The 18,733-nt window shown below is 36.2% G+C and overlaps 1 protein-coding gene across 4 annotated transcripts in view; it reads left to right on the top strand.

The window, feature by feature from the left end:
- The window catches only part of LOC134388447 (protoheme IX farnesyltransferase, mitochondrial), a 122,820-nt gene that overhangs the window by 48,568 nt on the left and 55,519 nt on the right, over nt 1–18,733 (top strand). For 3 of the 4 annotated variants that reach the window (XM_063111492.1, XM_063111494.1, XM_063111495.1), the window contains one exon: nt 18,013–18,176. The exons of the other annotated variant lie outside the window; for it this stretch is intronic. In XM_063111492.1, the coding sequence (XP_062967562.1) occupies nt 18,013–18,176 (164 nt within the window). The remainder of the gene's footprint in view (nt 1–18,012; nt 18,177–18,733) is intronic. 4 annotated transcript variants of the gene reach the window in all.

Below are 18,733 nucleotides of genomic sequence, written 5' to 3' on the forward strand. Positions count from 1 at the left end.
GTTTTTAATATTTCATTGGTCAAGGAAATATTTCTGGTTATGCCATTGATCTTTTACTACAAAGTATCTCAAGTTGCCAGTGGGTGACATTAACAGTGTAATCCTCTGTAAAAGAAATCCAGCTCTTAGGTGTTTGATGAATACTTTAGAGTTAAGTAATTTGGTGAAAGTACTGCAAGTATAGTCATATGCATATGTCATATATAATTCTTCGACAGAAAACACCTAAAATGGGTATTCTTAAGTTATGATAATTAGGCTTACTGTGTGATAGCACAAAAATATTCTCGTTAGTTTATTTAACCTCTTATGCTAAGGTCATTTTAGTCAATATTTGTTTAGTTCTTGCTTTCTATAAACTTATAAGTTAGATAGGGCTTGATTTAACCTTTTCTGAATTTTGACACATTCTCCTCTGAGATCTCGTAACCCCTTGTATATTTCTCTATTATACCATTTATTAAAATGTACTTTAATTATGTTTTTGCATATCTGAATATTCCATTAGCCTATGAGCCCCTCTTTGGCTACAAGGGTGTATTCTATTTATCTTAATTCCTGATGCCTCACAAATAGGCACACAGTGAATGGCTACTGAATAAATGAATGAGAAAATGAGTCAGCGAATGAGAACATAAATCCCACAGTTAAGAGCCTAAACATACAGTGTTACTTTGTTCCTTTATTATTATAAATTCATCAAAGCTGTCATTTAAAAATGGAATTACATTTTATGATGTACAGAGGAAGGTAATCCTATTTGTACAAATTTTCTTGGAAATTTATTAGTCATCTTTGAAAGGATTAGCTTTGAGATTGTAATACAACAAGTTGAATTAAAATTGGGTAATACTGAGGGACCAGGTAAAAATTAAGCTAAAGTTAATGGCAATGTTAAAATTATTTATAACAACAAAACAGGTTTTTATATAATACTAAATGAAACTGTGCATTAATGTCATTTTCTTTGTCATTTGAGGGTTTTTAAAAATTATTCTTTATTAATTGGTACTGTAGCCCCCCCCTTATCCGTGGTTTTGCTTCCTGTGATTTCACTTACCCTTGGTTAACTGAGGTCCGAAAACATTAAATGGAAAATTCCAGAATTAAACAATTCATAAGTTTTAAATTGCATGCCTTTCTGAGTAGCAAGATGAAATCTCACCCTGCCCTGTCTGGGACGTGAATCCTCCCTTTGTCCAGTGGATCCATGCTGTAGGAACGCCCTACGTGGTCTTCCCTTAGTCCTCAGGGTTATCAGATCACTGTCATGATATCACAGTGCTGTGCTCAGGTAACCCTGATTTTAAATCATAATGGCCCCAAAACACAAGAGTAGTAATGCTGGCAATTCAGATATAACAAAGAGAAGCCATAAAGTGCTTCCTTTAAGGGAAAAGGTGAAAGTTTATCATAGGTGTGTATGTGTAGGAAAAAACATAATATATAGAGGTTTCAGTATTGTCTGTGGTTTCAATCATCTCCTGGGGGTCTTGGAACGTATCCCCTGAAGATAAGAGGGGATGACTATATTTCTAAGTGATTTGGTGGTGACATTATTAGTTTTATGTTCTCTCTGCTTACAGCAGATAGCTATTAGTGAGAAAACATTCCAGTGATACATTTCCTCATAAGAAACTTTATTACTAGGAGAAAACATAAAATAGGAGATATAGAAAACCAAACTCTCTGAATATCCTACTAAACAGCTACTCTTGGATTTCTGCAAAATACCAGAAACGTAACACGTCTAAAACTGGACTTCTGACCTTTCCACTCAAACCTGCTCTTGCTGCCCATCTCAACTGCTGTCTACCCAATCTGCTGGTTGTTCAGGCCAGACTTTGGAGTCATTAATGACCCCTGGCTTTCTCTCAAACTTCACATGCAAGCCATCACGAAATGATGATTGTGTACACATGCACACATGCACACACACACATTAGCTGTGGAAGTTGTGAGGAATGGCTAGAAGATTCTCACAGCCTTCACGCTAACCACCCCCATTGTCGCTTGCCCAGGTCAGTGTAGTAACCTCCTTATTGGTATTGCTACTTCCACCTCCCCGTTCTAGACATTCTCAACAGGACATCCGTAGTGACCTTCTAAAAATGTGAGTGAGATCATATCCCTCATCTAGTCAGAATCTTGTGGGGACTCCTCAGGCCCCAGTGTGAACATCGTGCCACCCACCCACCTTCTGTTTCTTCACATCCTGGCCAACACATTGTTTTGAGTATCTTAAATTTTGAGAAAAGGAAAACGGCCTATGTTTATAATGATCTAATTACAAATATTGTATTTTCTTATTTATCAGTTGCCATGATTGATCTTTCTTGTCTTTTGCTCATTTTACCATGAGGATATTTTCTTCTTAAATGATTTGCAAGAGCTTTTTGTATATTAAAAACATTAACCCTTTGTTGCAAACATTTTTCTGAGCCTGTTCTTTACTTTGGTCTTTATTTATGTTTATGTTGTTTTGGGATATATGGAGGCCTTACATTTTTAAATATCATATTTGTTGTTTTATAATGGTTTCGTCCTTGGGAAAAATCATTAGAAAGGTCTTATACCTTAATATGTGAATTAGGAAAAAAAAAAAGTATGTTGTGGTGGCTGTAAATTGTTAGCTTGTTACCCCAGGAGTATTTAAATTTCACTCTTAAAATCGGCTACATTCTGTTGTATTTTGGACTTATTTTTGCTTCACTAATCTATTCTGTTTCCCTTTTAAGTAGTTTATCTCTGTATATTCTTTAATGTCTATGGAGGCAAGTCTTCATACAGTGCATTCCTTTTGTTTTTTGGGGGTTTTTTTTGTCATTTTTGTGACCGGCCTCCCAGTGAGCACACCGGCCATCCCTATACAGGCCGCTGCGCTCCCAGCGCCGCACTCTCCCGAGTGCGCCACGGGGTTGGCCCCAGTGCATTCCTTTTTCCAGACAGTTTTGGTTTTTCTCATCAGTTTATTGTATCAGATGAAGTTGAGAATCATATTTTCAGAATTCTTTCTTAAAAAATTAGGATTTTGGGCCGACCCCGTGGCTCTCTCAGGAGAGTGCAGCGCTGGGAGCGCCAAGGCCTAGGGTTTGGATCCTATATAGGGATGGCCTGGGCGCTCACTGGCTGAGCGCAGTGCGGTCGACACCAAGCCAAGGGTTACGATCCCCTTACTGGTCACACAAAAAAATAAAAATAAATAAAAATAAGGATTTTAATTATAACTGCATTGTGTCTATAAATTCATTTGGGTAAAGTAGACATTTTGCACTATTTAGTCTTCTTAATCAAAAGTATTTCTTAGATTCTAAGACCATTTACTAAAACTTGAGGGCAGGAGGTGGCACATATAATACTAGGCAATATTAAGTATACAAATCAATCTGAAGATGAATCTCAATTTCAGAAATATTAAAATGTAGGGGAGAAAACGACATACAAGAATCAAAGAAATACGCTACTTTTCCTATTTGCTCATGTTTTATGTTTTTTGATAAGATGTAATTTCTAAAATCTAGATCTGTGTTTTTTATGAGTGTTCACTCCTAGGTTTTCTTAGTCAGCTCTTAGATTTTTAATTTCTTTAAGATAGTTTCACATTTTAACTATCTTTCTTATTTCTGCCTGTATTCAAGCAGCTTTTTTTTTTTCGTAGAAATATGTTGTCATATCTTCCTTATGATATTGAGAGTAAAAAGCAAATTCTTTCCAAATTTTACTTTTGCTTTTCCCTGGTTGGATTTTTTTTTTTTTTTTTTGGAACAGATATTCCACTGCCTCTCAGTACCATTTTCCATTTTTTATGTTGGGGAGTTTGACAGCCCCATTGTTGTTATTTACCTCTGTTTGTTCACCATTGAACTGAGAGGTATATTCAGGCATAGTATTTGCTCTTTTGCAGGGGCTTGTGAGATCTATTTGAATCTGCAGGCTTGATGTCACAGTCCTCCTCTCTGCTCATGTGATTTCCAGAAGTTGATATGTGTATATCTCTTACCTAACTCTGATGTTTACAGAGTGTTCATCTGCTCTGAGGTAATATTTCCTGGTCCCACTTTCTGTATTTTGTGAAAGTTTGTAATTTATGCCTTTATGAATTCAACTCGTATTCAACTGTTGTGTCTTCACCTGACTGTCTATTACATATACGAGTCCCTGGGCATTGGGGATAGAGTGGTGGGCAAAAGCTGACATGATCCTTGCTGTCAGTGGACCTAAAATCTCGTGGGGAGTGAGGAAGCGGACAATAATTAAATAATCACAAATTATAAAACTGCAAATGAGAGGTACTTGGTACTGTCTGAATTTGTAAAAGGGATAGAAGTGATGCTCTAGCTGAAATCCTGAAGATGCGTGGGAGTTTCCTAGGCAAATAGGACAGAAAGTGGGAAGAGTGTTCTAGGCAGAGTGAATAACGAGTGCACAAGCCCTGTGGCGGGCGGGAGCATGGTTTAGAAAAACTGAGAGCACTGTGACCAGACAGAGACAGAAAGGGGAGTGTTGCATGAGATGAGGCTGGAGAGGAGGGTGGAGACCAGACCATGTATGGTTTTATAAGCTATGTTAAGATTTGATTTGATTTGATTATTCTATTTTATTTTATTTTTACAGCATTAGGAAACCATTGTCATGCTTTAGCAGAGAGAGATTCCCGATCACATTTATCATTTGAACCAGAATGGATACAGAGAGAGGGACCAACAGGCTTTTGCTATACCCTAGATAGAAGGTGATGATGGCCTATCCTAGGATGATGCTGGGGGCACAAATCTGAGAGATATTTAAGAGATGAAATGAGTAGTACTTAGAGATTGATTAGCAATGGAGGAAAGAGAGAAAGAAGTCAAGGATGATTCCTATGGTGTAGCTTGGATAGTGATACCATTCGCTGCCTGAAGAGGACCTAGGTTTGGTGAAAGGATCATGAATTCAGTTTTGGACAAGTTGACTTTGAGGTGCCTTCAGGATAGCCAAGAGGGGACATCAAGTAGACAGATGGATTTGTGAGTCTGGCAATCAGAATAGTGGAATGTGTCATAGGTAGAGTCATCTGCATAGAGATGGTAATTGTAGCTGTTAAATGTAGAGATTAAGTGGCCTAGGACCAGCCTTGAAGAGCTACACCATTTAAAGGCAGGTGGAGGAGGGTGACCTTGCAGAGCACACGAAGAAGAAAATCAGGGTATCGCTGAAGCAGAAAGGCACATGTCAAGGAAGAGAGTGGTTGATAGTGTAGAATGTTGGCATCAGGTTATGTGAGCTGACGACTGGAAAAGGCCATTGGATGTAATGGTGAAGAGACTATCGATGACCGTCGGAAGAGCTGTTGTGTTGGTCTGTTAGGTGGGGAAGCCACAGGCCTCTGGTGAGGCCAAATTCCAGAAGGTGTCGTTCACATAGAATAAAAATGAGTGGTACCTCCAGGAATTGTGCAGCACAGTACCCATGGGAAGCCAAATTTGAGAGAGGAAAAGAAGATGATAAAATAGGGGCAGTGAGTACAGGCATCATCATTTGAAAACAGTGAGAGAAAACTATACTCTCTGGAGTATAGTGTCCCAGGGTTTGCCCAGGCTTAGTCTGTCCAACTGATGGCTTTATATTCTTAAATCTTAGATCCTAGAAATACAAGAATTATGATGTGGAGAATCTATGTCTTTGTAATACTTGGTCTTTCCATTTAGGTGTTGGTTGTTTTCCTTCTCTGATGTTGTTCTTCCATATCATTCATTTCTTTTCTTGACATTTTCATCTCTTTGTCCTTTGCTTCTGTAAACTAACTGACTTAACTCCCTACTGGGTGGATTTTGTTCTTTAATAATTCTAGTGCTGATTTCAACTCTGCAATTGTACATTTAAATATATTTGTTTATATCTTCCAGCTCCCTTTTTGTGTCTTGTCTGCCTCGGCTACCTGTATTTCATCTCAACTTTGATATCAGGCTTTATGATCTGAATTTTATTGTGAGTAGGAAGTAAAGAGAATAATAAATTGAAAAACTTAAGCCAAAACAAGGTTAATATGTAGGGATGCATATCTTAATATCCGGCACTGTTGCTATTGTGGCTGCAACTTGGCCACTTAGGGTTTAAACAACCTAGTAATCAAAGTGAAGATGAAAATATCATGAGTTCTAACAGTTGCAATGTCCTGATAGAGTTGCTGTGTACCATATGGCTAAGAACACAGATTTGTATCCTGGCAGTCACTATTTGTGTGACATGGGGCAATTTACTTAACCTTTCTATGTTTTGATTTCTTCATCTATAAAATGGAGACAGTAATAATAGTACCTACCTGTATAATTTGTTGTCATTGGAGACAGGTAAATAAGACACTATTTCAACTCTCACAACCTAGTGAGAAATGTTAAGATATATACACGGATAACCGCAGTTTAGGATAGAAAATGGATAAGAAAAATAACATGATATAGGATATCATAGAAGGAAGATTATCTCTGGCTTGTATGGTGGAGAGGGTTGGTGAATGGTTCTAGAGGAGGTGATGCATTTTAGCTGGAGTACAGGGTGGGCATGATTTAAGATGAAGATGGGGAGAGGAGGATTCCAGTCAGAAGAAATAACCTGAGCCAAAACAGAGAAGCTGGAAAGCATACACATACACATATAAATAGGGAGCCATTGAAGTGGTAAAAGCCTAGAGGCATGTTGACCAGTTAGGGCATTATTACCACAGCCCCAACAACCATAGGAAACGTGAACTTAGAAAAGATAGAGATAATATGGAAGAGGAAATAGATTTGAGATAAAAAGGGCCTTTGTTCAAGAAAGTTAACTTAATTTGATCTATAACTTTGTTAGTATGCAAATGCACACATGGGGCCTGGTGGCAGACACCACTTTGTGATCAAGGTCCTCTTCCTCATGCAGTATACTAGGCTGCAAAATCATCGTGTTCTGGCAGTCACGTCAGCCAATGTAAGTGAGTTGGTGTTTGTCATCTGTGGTCTAACCAAATCCTTCCTTGCCTGATTCTTAAAGTTTATCATCATTTGTTTGGTTAAATTTCTTTAAAAATACTGAAAATCAAGAGACATTTAATACAATTACTAATAAGATTTTGATGAGAGAAAATATATTTTCTGTCCTTTTTGGGGGGCTGGCCATATGGGGATCCAAACCCTTGACCTTGGTGTTACAAGGCTGCACACTATACAACTGAGCTAACTGGTCAGCCCTTCTGTACTTTTAATTGTGAGTAAATGATTGGCAATGCTTTTCATGAAATTGAAACAGTGTTCTTTTTTTTTTTTTTGAAGAAATGCTGAACTTTGTATTTAAATCTTTTGTTCTTGCTTATTCCTTTAACTAGTTAATTCTCTAACTTTTGCTACATGAAGTTTTCAAAAATGTTAAAATTTGGTTATAAGTGAAACAGATTTAGTTGTTTGAAGATCATTTCTAAATTCTTATTGTTATTTGAAACTATGGTCATTGTGGGACCATGAACCTTTTTAGTTGCTGATTCAAGTGCAGTCGCTGATCTGAGGACAGAAGACATACCAATGGAAAAGTAAACCTAACCTGCTGCTATTCTTCTATTTCTTTCTGTAGACATTTTTTTACTATCACTTATCCAGGTTGGTGAGGGAGGGATGGGGTGAGATGGTAAAAGGACTGCCTTAAGTCTTAAGAGAGTAAGTTTGTTGGTATCTTTGAACTATTCTGAAAAGTGGTCTTCAACTAGAAATTGCACCATTATCAGAGTTATATGGCTAATATTTGCCTGCTAGAGGCCATTGCTTTTTCTCAGTCCACATGTGATTCTCTTCAGTAAGGTGTGTTCCCACTAATCTCCTTCCATCTTGTCTCTAATCTGTTACTACATTGATTCTGTTGAGAATGGTTCCTGCCTCTGCTGGAACTATATTAGTGCTATAGGTCTTAGGCGAGGAGTCACCATAATTCTGCATCTGTCACTGGCCTTGTGTCCCCCTAACCCTAATTTCTTGCAGCCCCTGGTTCTTGGTAAAGTGGATTATGCTTTGAACTTCCCATTTTGCTCTGCTTGCTGCATGCAAACCCTCCTGACCTGTGCCTTGGTGACTCATTTCTTCTTTTGTCTCTAACTTAGCCATTCTGCAAATAACCTTAATCATAATGATGATGATAATGATTACAGTAATAATGGTATCACTTTAGGTGCCAGACCCTTTACATACATCATTTGATTTTATCTTCCTAGCAACCCTGTAAGCTAAGTATTGTTATCAGCCCTTGACAGATGAGAAAACTGATGCTCAGAGAAGTTAAAAGTGAATTGCCTAATTCATTTAGCTAAGTGGCAGTGCTAGAGGTCATTCCAATTTTATCCAACTCCTGAGTCCCTGCTATCTTCGTGTTTTGATTCTGACTTACTGACTTGATTCCTAACTTTGCTTTGACCAAACATCAACACACAGTGCACCTATTCCCAGATTCTTAGCTGCATTTTGCCAGCAGCAGATTTCCAGATCTGATATATTCCTGTGATATTCTCTGCTTGATCATTTAAAACTTGCCGTATTCTTGGCTCCTCATCCTGTAGTCTAAGATTAGGTGCAGGGCTGACTGAAGTCTTGGTTGGTGGCACTGACTGTTGGGATTCTCTTAAGAAAAATGCCCTTGGACAACTGAAATAAGTCCTGTCAGTTGGCAGATTGGTACTGTGATCTCTGAGACTTCATCTGCTCACTGCTTCAAAATACACTGCATGGTCTCTAAGTCATCATGAATGCTAAGTTACTGGCCAGCCCATGAGCCAAAACATTGTTACTTCAATAAATCACATTGAATTAATACAAGTACCTTTCATAATTATACCTCTTCCAGAAATCAACTAAATCCTTCCTATATCCAAAGAAACCAAGATATTTCTGCAATGCTTGCCTTTGAGGGAGTTGCTTCTACGTGGGTCTGCCTGGTTCAAGAATGGCTTGAGAGCAAAAGCCAAGCCCAGTCAGTGCTAGAAAGAAAATCAGCACCTAAGAGGGTATGTCAGTTGGACATGGAGAGAGACAATGGGAGTGACAATGATAGTATAATGCCTTACATTTTTAAAGCACATTACAGTTTACAGAGCTATCTCATGCAGCAGGTCTTTGATCTTTCCACAGTTCTTTGAGGTACATGGAATGGGTCACCATATGTTTTAGTCTCTTTCGGTTGCTTATAACAAAATACCTGAAACTGGGAGATTTATAAAGAAAAATGAAATTTATTTGCTACAGTTTTGGAGGCTATGAAGTCCAAAGTCCAGGGAACACGTCTGATTAGGGTCTTGATGGTGGCAACAGTAACTGAGGGGTCTCACATTGCAAGATGGTGGAAGCAGAGAGAGCAGAGAGAAAAAGACAGACTCTCCTCTTCTTTTAAAGTCCTCAGAACCACTCTCCTGACCACCATTTTTAATCCATTCACTACTGCCCAGTCCTACAATCCAATCACCTCTTCAAAGCTCCACCTTTCAATTACCATAATAGGATTTCCCACTCAGCAGTCACAGTGGGGCCAAGTTTCTAATACGTAAAAATTGGAGGACACAAATCAAGCTTCAGTGGTTTTGGGGGAACATGATTCAATCCACTTCACCATATGAGTACAGATTAGGAAACTGAGGCTCGGAGTTATAATGCCTTGCCTCAGCGATAAAGCTCAAACTCAAAATTCCAGTTTCTGTTATTGTAAAACCTACTGGTTTGTCTACCAGCTCATGCAATAAATTTTTGATTTGGAGAAGTGATTGCTTCAGAATTTTTTTTAAGCTGCATATTCACAATCTGTCATAGTGAATCTGGAACCCCAAATCATAAATCTTTTCTTATTACCATTATTAACTTAGTAACTTTTTAAAGACTATTTGAATAGAATGAACTCACATAGGCAATACTATTTGATGCGTGAGCTGTGAAAATTAAAACTTTTTTTTAAGCATTGAGGATTTTTTTTCCAGTGTGGATAAAGTAGCCTAGAGCATGATGGAAACACATGAAACTAATTTGTCTGATTAAAAAGAAAAATTTATACAAATCGTAAAATTAGGAAGGCAGTTTATAATGAAAGGCATTAAATGGAGAATGTAAATGTTATTTCTCTGGTCTATTTGGTATTACATTTTAATGTAAATAGTGTATCCCCAAAGAAACTGTGAAATTGATTAATAAATCCCTTCTCCTCCAGTATTAAGCAACGTGAGATGGAGTCAGCCAGGGCTTGCTGTCCATGGAGAAGTATTCTCATGCTCACGGGCGTGGAAGGGCTGCCAGTATGAGAACAACAGGTGCATGCAATTTATGTTCAAGAGTAGTTTAAGTATCTTTAATCAGTCTGTCTTAAGTCAAACCATATGATGTTCAGACATAGACATTTTTCCTTTCAGTATCAAGTACTTTCCCCTTTTTTCAGTGCTACATATTAGTAGTACCCAGCTGTGAAAATAGGCGTGCCTTTTGTTACTTAAAAGCAGATAAAATGTTTACAACAGTTACAGTTGATTGCATGGTGGTTAGTTTCACATTTCTCACTCCTGTCAAGGTGACGGTGGGTCTCTAAAGAATAAATCAGGTTACCTGACTCTTGTTTTCTGCTCAGTCCAGCTATAAATAACTTAGTTGTTGCATCAAATATTGCAAGGTGACCACTCTGTTAGACCTGTCAACTCTTTTAGTGATAGAAAGAATTACTTCATCTCTTTAACTTGGCACAAAGTTTATGAATTGTAAACAAGTACTTTAGAGAGATTTGTATTTAGAGTTTATTACACATTATTGCCATTTCATCAAAGAGAGAGAAGGGAGATAGTTTTAAGTAAAGCAGAGCCATATCCTAAGAATATTTCAGAATAAGTTTTCTTTTAGTTTTTTTCCTAATTTCTATTAACATGAAATTAAGAGGTTAAAATCAAATTTTCTAGGACAACTCAGAGTAGATTATTTTTCTTATTCCATTCAGAATATTAGAGCTTGGGAGTGCTGTTGCCAGTCCCACTGTACTTGGTTGGTTGGTATATGTTTATTCTCTTAGCTGTGTTGCACATGTAATTTGTTAATGAGCCTCTTGATAATTAAGATGGTATATTCATTTCATAGCACCTGGTTGTTAGGTGACTACCTGTGGGAGTTACATGAGAGGGGGAATTACATAAGAGGAGAAATAATGACCTGCCAAGTTCTTGCCCTCGATGGTCCAATGTGGATTACAGCCGTGAAGAACTGTCCATGCTTTGGGCATAGTTCAGCCGCTTCTGCTTCCCCTCTTCAGTTTATCTGTTGGAGTGTGAAGTCTTGCTTCTCAATATATATAAGAAGGGCTTTTGAAGGTCGAGTGTTTTAATGCTGAGTGAATGTGGCAAATGTTGGGTCTCATTTGTTTAATATTGAGTCACAACCAGTTTTTGTTATACTTGAAACAAATATTCTCCAATTTTAGAAATGTTCCCTTTTGTGTAAAATTATTTCGATCTCATTCTTTTTTATATTGCTTTACCAGTTTTCACTTTGGTTCAAAATCCAACACAAAATGTCCAGTAAAAGCAGGTGACAAATTGATTTATGAGATGCTGGTCAGGTTTCCCCTTGAAATGTGAACAATAAAATGTGAACTTCATCTTTAAATGTATTTACACAAGTTGTCACTGATAAATGCACATTGGTGAAATAACTCCAGGAATGTTTTTAACCTGCCACCTCTAGTTGAAACGTTGCATGGAGGCTGTAGTTTTCAACATGCACTGAAAATAGAAGGCTCTACTCCTATAGCGGATAGGAAATGACAGCATGCCCATCTTGCACAATGTTGTCAGCTTATTAATAAAAATGTAGTAAAATCCTACAACTGTCTAGGATGGAATTTTAGGTGTTATTTGTAATGTTGGCAGTGTTAAATGCATTCTTTGCTGAATTAGCCTTGTACCAAGGGGGTTCATTGCAATGAAGAGGAAAAAATTTTGGCTATTGAAAAATGAATTTTTACTTTAATACTGAAAACCACGTTGTAAAATTTAAAACATATTCAGAGGCCAGTGTTCAAAGCCAGACGATGAAATGCAGCTCTTTGGGGAGGCAAATAAATTTGAGAGAGGATTACAAAGGAAATGCCTATGAGTTTAAAGAACTGAAGCAGGGCTGCTACAAGTGTTAGTAGCTGAGGCATGTGTGTATTCATCTTTATTGTATGTTCTCTGAGAAGACTTCACAGCTAACATTCTGGTTAGTGGAAGACATCCAATTCACTTTTGGTTTTTAAAATACATGTCAGCACTTAAGTAGGGTAGACAGCAGCACTAATCATATTAAGCACAGTGTCTGAACTCACAGCGAATGCATAATTAATGTATTGTTTTAGAGGACCTAATATATTAGTCAAGGGCAAGAGCTTCATGCATAGCTTGTTCTGTGGATGAGGAGGAGATCTATTCCAGTGCTGTTTTGTACAACCACAGCTAACTCTGTTCACTAAATCTGTTTTGTTACACGTCTAATACAAGCCAAAGCCATCAGACAACCTCCATTAAAGTGTTTGCCATGGAGGACTCTCTCTGGGATAGTAAATGCTAATTCAATGTCAATTAGAAAAATGCTTCTAACAAAACACTGCGATTAATAAGGGGTACTTGTGTAGATTCGTTGCTGGGATTTTTTTTTTCTTCCTAATTCCTTATAAGGGTGCATCTTTCATTACTTACTATTTATTATTTTAAATATGTTTAGCTTGAAGGCACTTTACCATTTCATCTTTATTTTAAAATGTACCCAAATGTTTACTTCTCCATCAATATCCATTTAAGCCTAAGCCATTTGGGTCTCACTAATTTAAATTCCTTTAGTCAAACCATTGAATAAAAGGTTCAGTATAAACTCTTGAATTACTGCATTCAAACACACTTTTAAAAGTTTCTGATTTCTATAATCCTCTTCTTAGTTTTGAAGATGTGTAATGTGTATTTTAAAAGTAAATCCAGTTGTAATAAACATCCTGTTACCGCAGCTAATTAACAACTGAAAACTAAAACTTTTCCCTTTGAAACTTGCAGACTTTATATAGTAATGTTCACATTTTAGTATAGTATTATGTACTTTTATGCATAGACTTTTTTTTAAGCTACTTAATTGAACTGTGTGTTTAATGGTGACAGTGGTCACAGTTCTATTTTTATTATTTTGATGAAATTCATCTTTTGTTGAGCTTATTTATCTGAGGTTGTTCGGTGGGTGAATGGGGGTATGAGTGTGTGCACATGCCAGGGAATATAATGTGATGAGGGGAACCTGATCCTGTGGTAGCTTGGTGTTTAATGGAATTATCTTTAGCTCCTGAACTATTAATATCTATATATTTTTCTTGTTTTATGTAATGTTTTATTAGTATTAAAAATTGTGAGGAAATATTTACTTTAAACATCAGTGAATATGAGCATTACTGAAATATGCTAAATAATATTGATCTGGTCTCTGACTTGATTTTAATTTTAAGACAAAATAGATTGTTAACTCTATAATTCATGCTTCCTTGAATAATAGAATCATAAATTTGGTGCAAAGGACTAAATGTTCTAAGCTTTGTATTTTAATCTTTGAACTACAGTCTTGAAAGAAAATAGTTTAGTTTGTCCAAAACTGTGATATAACTTTTTAATTAGCTTTGGCTTTTTTAAGGAGAGTTAATTTTAAGGCAAATTATAGAGCAACCTGTAAATTTAAGCTATTTGCTCTCTTTCTAAATCAACCTCTCTAGGTGTATTTTTTTTTTTAATTTAATGTTTTGAATAGATTATTTTTTGAAGGATACTTTTCCTGTATCTATTTTCCTGTTGCTACCACTAAGTAAAGTTATAGCATTGAGCCATTCTGGTGCAGTCGGCGAAAGCTTCACCAGAAGCATATTTCAGCTATTTATTATTCTTACATCAGTTTTCTCATATATTTATATACTGGAGGCAGAAAATGAGAGGTGAGTTATATTCTGATATAAAGTCTTCTTAATGTTTATGAATAAAAATAAGCCATAGTCAGTTTAAATTTTCTATACCCATAGGAATTTTCAAGATCACTTTCAAAAATTCAAGTGCAGTAACTGCATTACACTCATTTTATACTCATGTAAATCAAAGCTAAAGATTATTGCACTAGTGATTTCTATTAAATAAAATTTATATGTGTGAATTTGCTGCATTGAGAAATTATGCATTTGCCTTGTGTTTAAATTAAAATATTAATATCGTTAATGTACTTCTGTATTTAAAAATAAAAAGTAATATTCTTTGCACCCTTAGATGTCCTTCTACTAATTGCATGCTACCGAGAAGTTATTATTTTGCCCTCAAGTACCAAAACAGTCTGGTAACGTGGCCACATCAAAGTTAGCACCACCTTTAGAAGTGTTTTTAATTTTTTTCAAAAGTTGCATTTTTAATAGTAATTTGAATCTTTAAGAGTGTGTGTATGTGTGTGTATGTGGTTTTTAAATTATAGCATGGAACCTTGAAGGCCTAGCCAGTACCTCAAATTCGTTGCAGATGCTGTAGATAAATCTGATTTATCTTTTTCTTATAGTGTAGACATTTTATGTTTAATTTTACTCTTTTTGGTACCTCTAGTAGTTTAATAAACAGATTTCAGTGAACTGAATTCTTAGTAAAAGAAAAAGATATGAAAAACAAACTACCTTATGCTCATAGATTTTAAAACATGAAAGGATTATAGAATTTTGTTATTCTTATCTATAGTTCAGTGATACAGTTTTGAGCATTCGCATTTTCAGGTATACTCTGGTTGTTTTTTAGTTTGTCATGTTAATGAGATTAAAATGTTACTTTAAACATTTGAAAGAAATAATGCTTATTTGACAAAATGCTCTCCCTGCAGTCATTAATAGAAAATACTCAATATCAGATAAGTATTTTATTCAGTTATGACTTGATTATTTTACCTGTGTTTTTTAAATTCTATTTTACATTTGTTGATAGTAAGTATTCTCAAATATTTATTTGGTCATAATAAACCATTAAGATTTAGTAGCTTAGGATGCCATTCATCCACAGTTCTCCTAATGGGGTGTGCATATAGTAGGGATTCTATAATTTTTTGTATGCATTACTCTCGTAAAAATGCTTTCATCTCAGATATTTAGAAAATTAAATAAAAAGGGGATTGGAGGAGGGGAGCAGGGTGCTTCAAGAGGGAGAAGTTAAGTACATTGTGAGTGGATTTATGATTGTACAGCTGGACTGAGTTACAGCAGGACTACAGAACCTAAACAGAAGTGTTCAGCTTTAAGAGGAGTATATCTCAAGGTACCTTTCTAAAATCTGTATTTCTACCTGTATTTTTTAAAAACACCTATTTTGCATTAGTAAAAATATATCTTCCTCTTTAGATTTCAGATACTGCTAGGTACATGGTGTTTAAATTTTAGTTCACAGAAATGAAATTCTCTTTGATGAAATAGTACTTTATATTTCAAAATATATAAATGTATAAGTATAGCAGTGTATAAATAACATAACATTTCTCAGCTGATGAGCCCCTTGCCACTAAGAACTATTGAGTCAAGTTTTCAGTCTTTACTACCTGAATTCCATTGTTTGATTTCTAGTTAAGCACACACTGTCTGATTCAGCTTAAGACTTCCTGTGGTATTTATATCTTTTGTAATCTCACCAGGATCTTATTCTTACTTCTTATGTAGTAGAGCTATTTTTATTTAGACTTATGGGCAAACCAGCTCTTCCAGCCTTCTGTATTTTTGTTTGCTTTTACTCTGTTTCATTAAGGCCTCTTGAGGAAACTCCCCATAATCATTTTCTTCATTGCGCTGTAAGCACTGTAAGCCATGTGTTCCTTTAGCAAAAGATGTGAAGATGCAGGCTATTTGTGGCTCAACAAAAACAGGTCTTTTTTACCTTGAAAAGCCAACTTTAGCAAAAGAATGGGAGGACTCTTGAGTAAAATAGGGCCACGTACAGTATGTTGGTTTTGTGTTCGTTTATTGAGGAATCAGGTTGCAAGCCTATGTTCCCCTTTTTCAGCCTGTGCATTGACCTGTCTAGAAAACACTGCACTCGCATATTAAGAAATCCACATGAATTAGCTGGTGACACTCTGTAACCCCAGGTGTATCTATGTCTGTGAGCCTATGCATCTTCTGTCCTCTATTCTCCTCCTGGGAGAATATGGTGAAAGTGCTGGAGCCAGCCATTGCCAGCCTGGAGTTTCAACAAAATCAACCAAGTAAAATCCTTTGGACATAAATGGGGAATTGTTAGTTCCCAATTAAATTCCACTGGAGAAATAAGTATCCTTTGGGTGATTTTGTTCTGCCTCCCTCAGAATAATTCCTCCCTTCATAGGAAAATATTGCTCCCATATTTGTAAAATATTTTTGCAATGAAAGTCAATAGATATTTTATCGTTGTTGGGTAATTTAGCCTCTTTAAGATAAAATCTGAGTTATGTTCATCAATGATTAGAGGATTTGAAGCCCATCACTGCCTTTGAAATGCAGCTTCATATGTAATTAAAAATTCCCAGGAACTTCTGACAGTGTTATTTGTAATGGATAGAAACCCGTATAATAATGTACTGGTTAAGATCACAGGATTAAGAATAGAACACGCCTAAAATAAAATTCTAGCTCTACTTACTAGATGTGTTGCTTATGTAATTAATCTTATTTAACCTCAGCTTTTTCATAGTTAAACTGGGGGCTATAACATCTACTGTACAGGATTTTTTTAAAAAATTAAATTAGGTCTGTAAATTTTTGAACTTTGTCCTTTGTCATCTTTTTCTTGGCTGTTGTCTTTGTTGTCATCATTGTCTTTGCCATATGCATCTTCATGGCCATCTTCCTCATTGTCATCTTTATTGTTGTTGTTTTCTGTTCCTCCTCTTTTTCCTGTCCCGCACCTTTCCCTTCCCCATCATCTCCTATAAAGACCTTTCAAGAACCTTTCAAAGGCTATGATTGAAAAACCCTCACACAGTTACTGGCGTATGATTGTGCCTTCATTAAATTCTAGCTCCCCAGGATCAGGAACCTAGTTCACCACTGTATCCTTAGCGGCACATAATAGGTACTTAGTAAAATTCTTCTCAAATAAATGAATGATTGAATTTTCATTGTGAAGTATAGTTTGGATATATTCAGGTCACTGAAATGAATGGCCAACTGGTCATTGATTGGTAGGCAGCTTAAAAGGGCAGTTTATTGAAGAGGAACTCAAATGTAATTTCTGTGTAGTTACTAAAACCTCTGTACAAGGGTGATAGTTGGCAGTAGTGGCTGTAAAAATAAGTGTTAGATAGCTGCTGTCCCAACGCATTCTTCTGTCTCTTCCCCAGGACTTCCTAGACTTCCAGAGCAGTGGTGATAGCACTGGGGCCCGTATTTCTTCTGACTCGTCTCATGCCTATGCTACATTGGTTGTTAAATATTTTGATTCATCCCTGCTATCTATCAGTTATATCTTGTGGTTAAAAAGATTACATCAACAGTCTTTTTAGCAAAAAAGACCTGAGTTTTATGCAATTAAATCTTAGCCCAAGAGAAAATCTAAAAGCAATAAAACAAGATACAATTCATAGAAACAAAAAGTGGCATAAACCTACCTATCTCATTTTACCTAAGGTTATATACAAATGTCTATGAAAAATCACTTTCAGGTAAATCAATATATGTGAAAACTTTATATTAGCTGTAAAATGCTACTTAAGGGTAACTTATTAATAAGTCTGCGAGGCTGAAAGATTTAACATGTTCTGTGAGAATAGGTTGATTACAGCTAAAAAGCTGTTGAATGAACAATTGCAGAACGGTAATGAATAAGAATCGCAGAACTTCATTGAGCACTTAGTATGTGCTGGACCCTGATGCTTTACCTACATGACTCTTTAATCCTTGTAACAAATTTAGGAGGCGAATACCATTATTTTTTTCTAGAGCCGATGAAACAATTAGACAAAACACAAAAAGCCCCTGCGTTAGCTTGTGTTTCCTCTCTATTCCCAGGCTGGATTCTTATACATGAAGGATCCTCTGCCTCCTTCACTTTTCTCCTCTCTTGGGATACTAGGGAGACGTTAAGACCACCCCCATGTCTGCCAGAATCCAGCAAAAATCGAGAGAGTAAGAAAGGGCAGGTTCCAATTCGCAACTTGTTTTCACTGAGGAAGGTAAGTCCTCTGTGAGGCTGTTTGCTCTGGCCCTGGCTTTGCATGGTGAAATAGTTTTAAATAATTGAATGTGACTAGATTATCACATTGTGCCGTAAAATATACTGAATGGAACAAATAAAACCAGTTAACAAAACATTCCATTTCAAATGTTCTAATGACAATAATTTAGAAAGCAATATTAGAAAATATTATAAAACAGATTTTCCCCTTAAACTAAATTATACTACAGCCTATATTGTCGCCATGTGATAAGAGCAAATACATAGACGTACCATGCGGCTGACAAAGTCACTGTAGTAAAGAATGTTGATATGCATGTTGCAATACTGACATACATCATGCATGAAAAATAATTATGTAGGAAATTCTGAAACCTGAATCAGTAGCTTTTTGACAAAGTCCTTTTCATTTAGAGGATCTCCTGACTAAAAAAAAAAAAATGAGGGATTAAATTATAAATTGATGACAAACAGGTCGTTTATAGGATGATTTCCTACTAACTAGTAGTTTCCTTAAATAATATGTACATTTTTATTGTTTATGTCTATGTTAAA

This window comes from Cynocephalus volans, chromosome 10 (genome assembly GCF_027409185.1).
Source record: "Cynocephalus volans isolate mCynVol1 chromosome 10, mCynVol1.pri, whole genome shotgun sequence".
Lineage (NCBI taxonomy): Eukaryota > Metazoa > Chordata > Mammalia > Dermoptera > Cynocephalidae > Cynocephalus > Cynocephalus volans.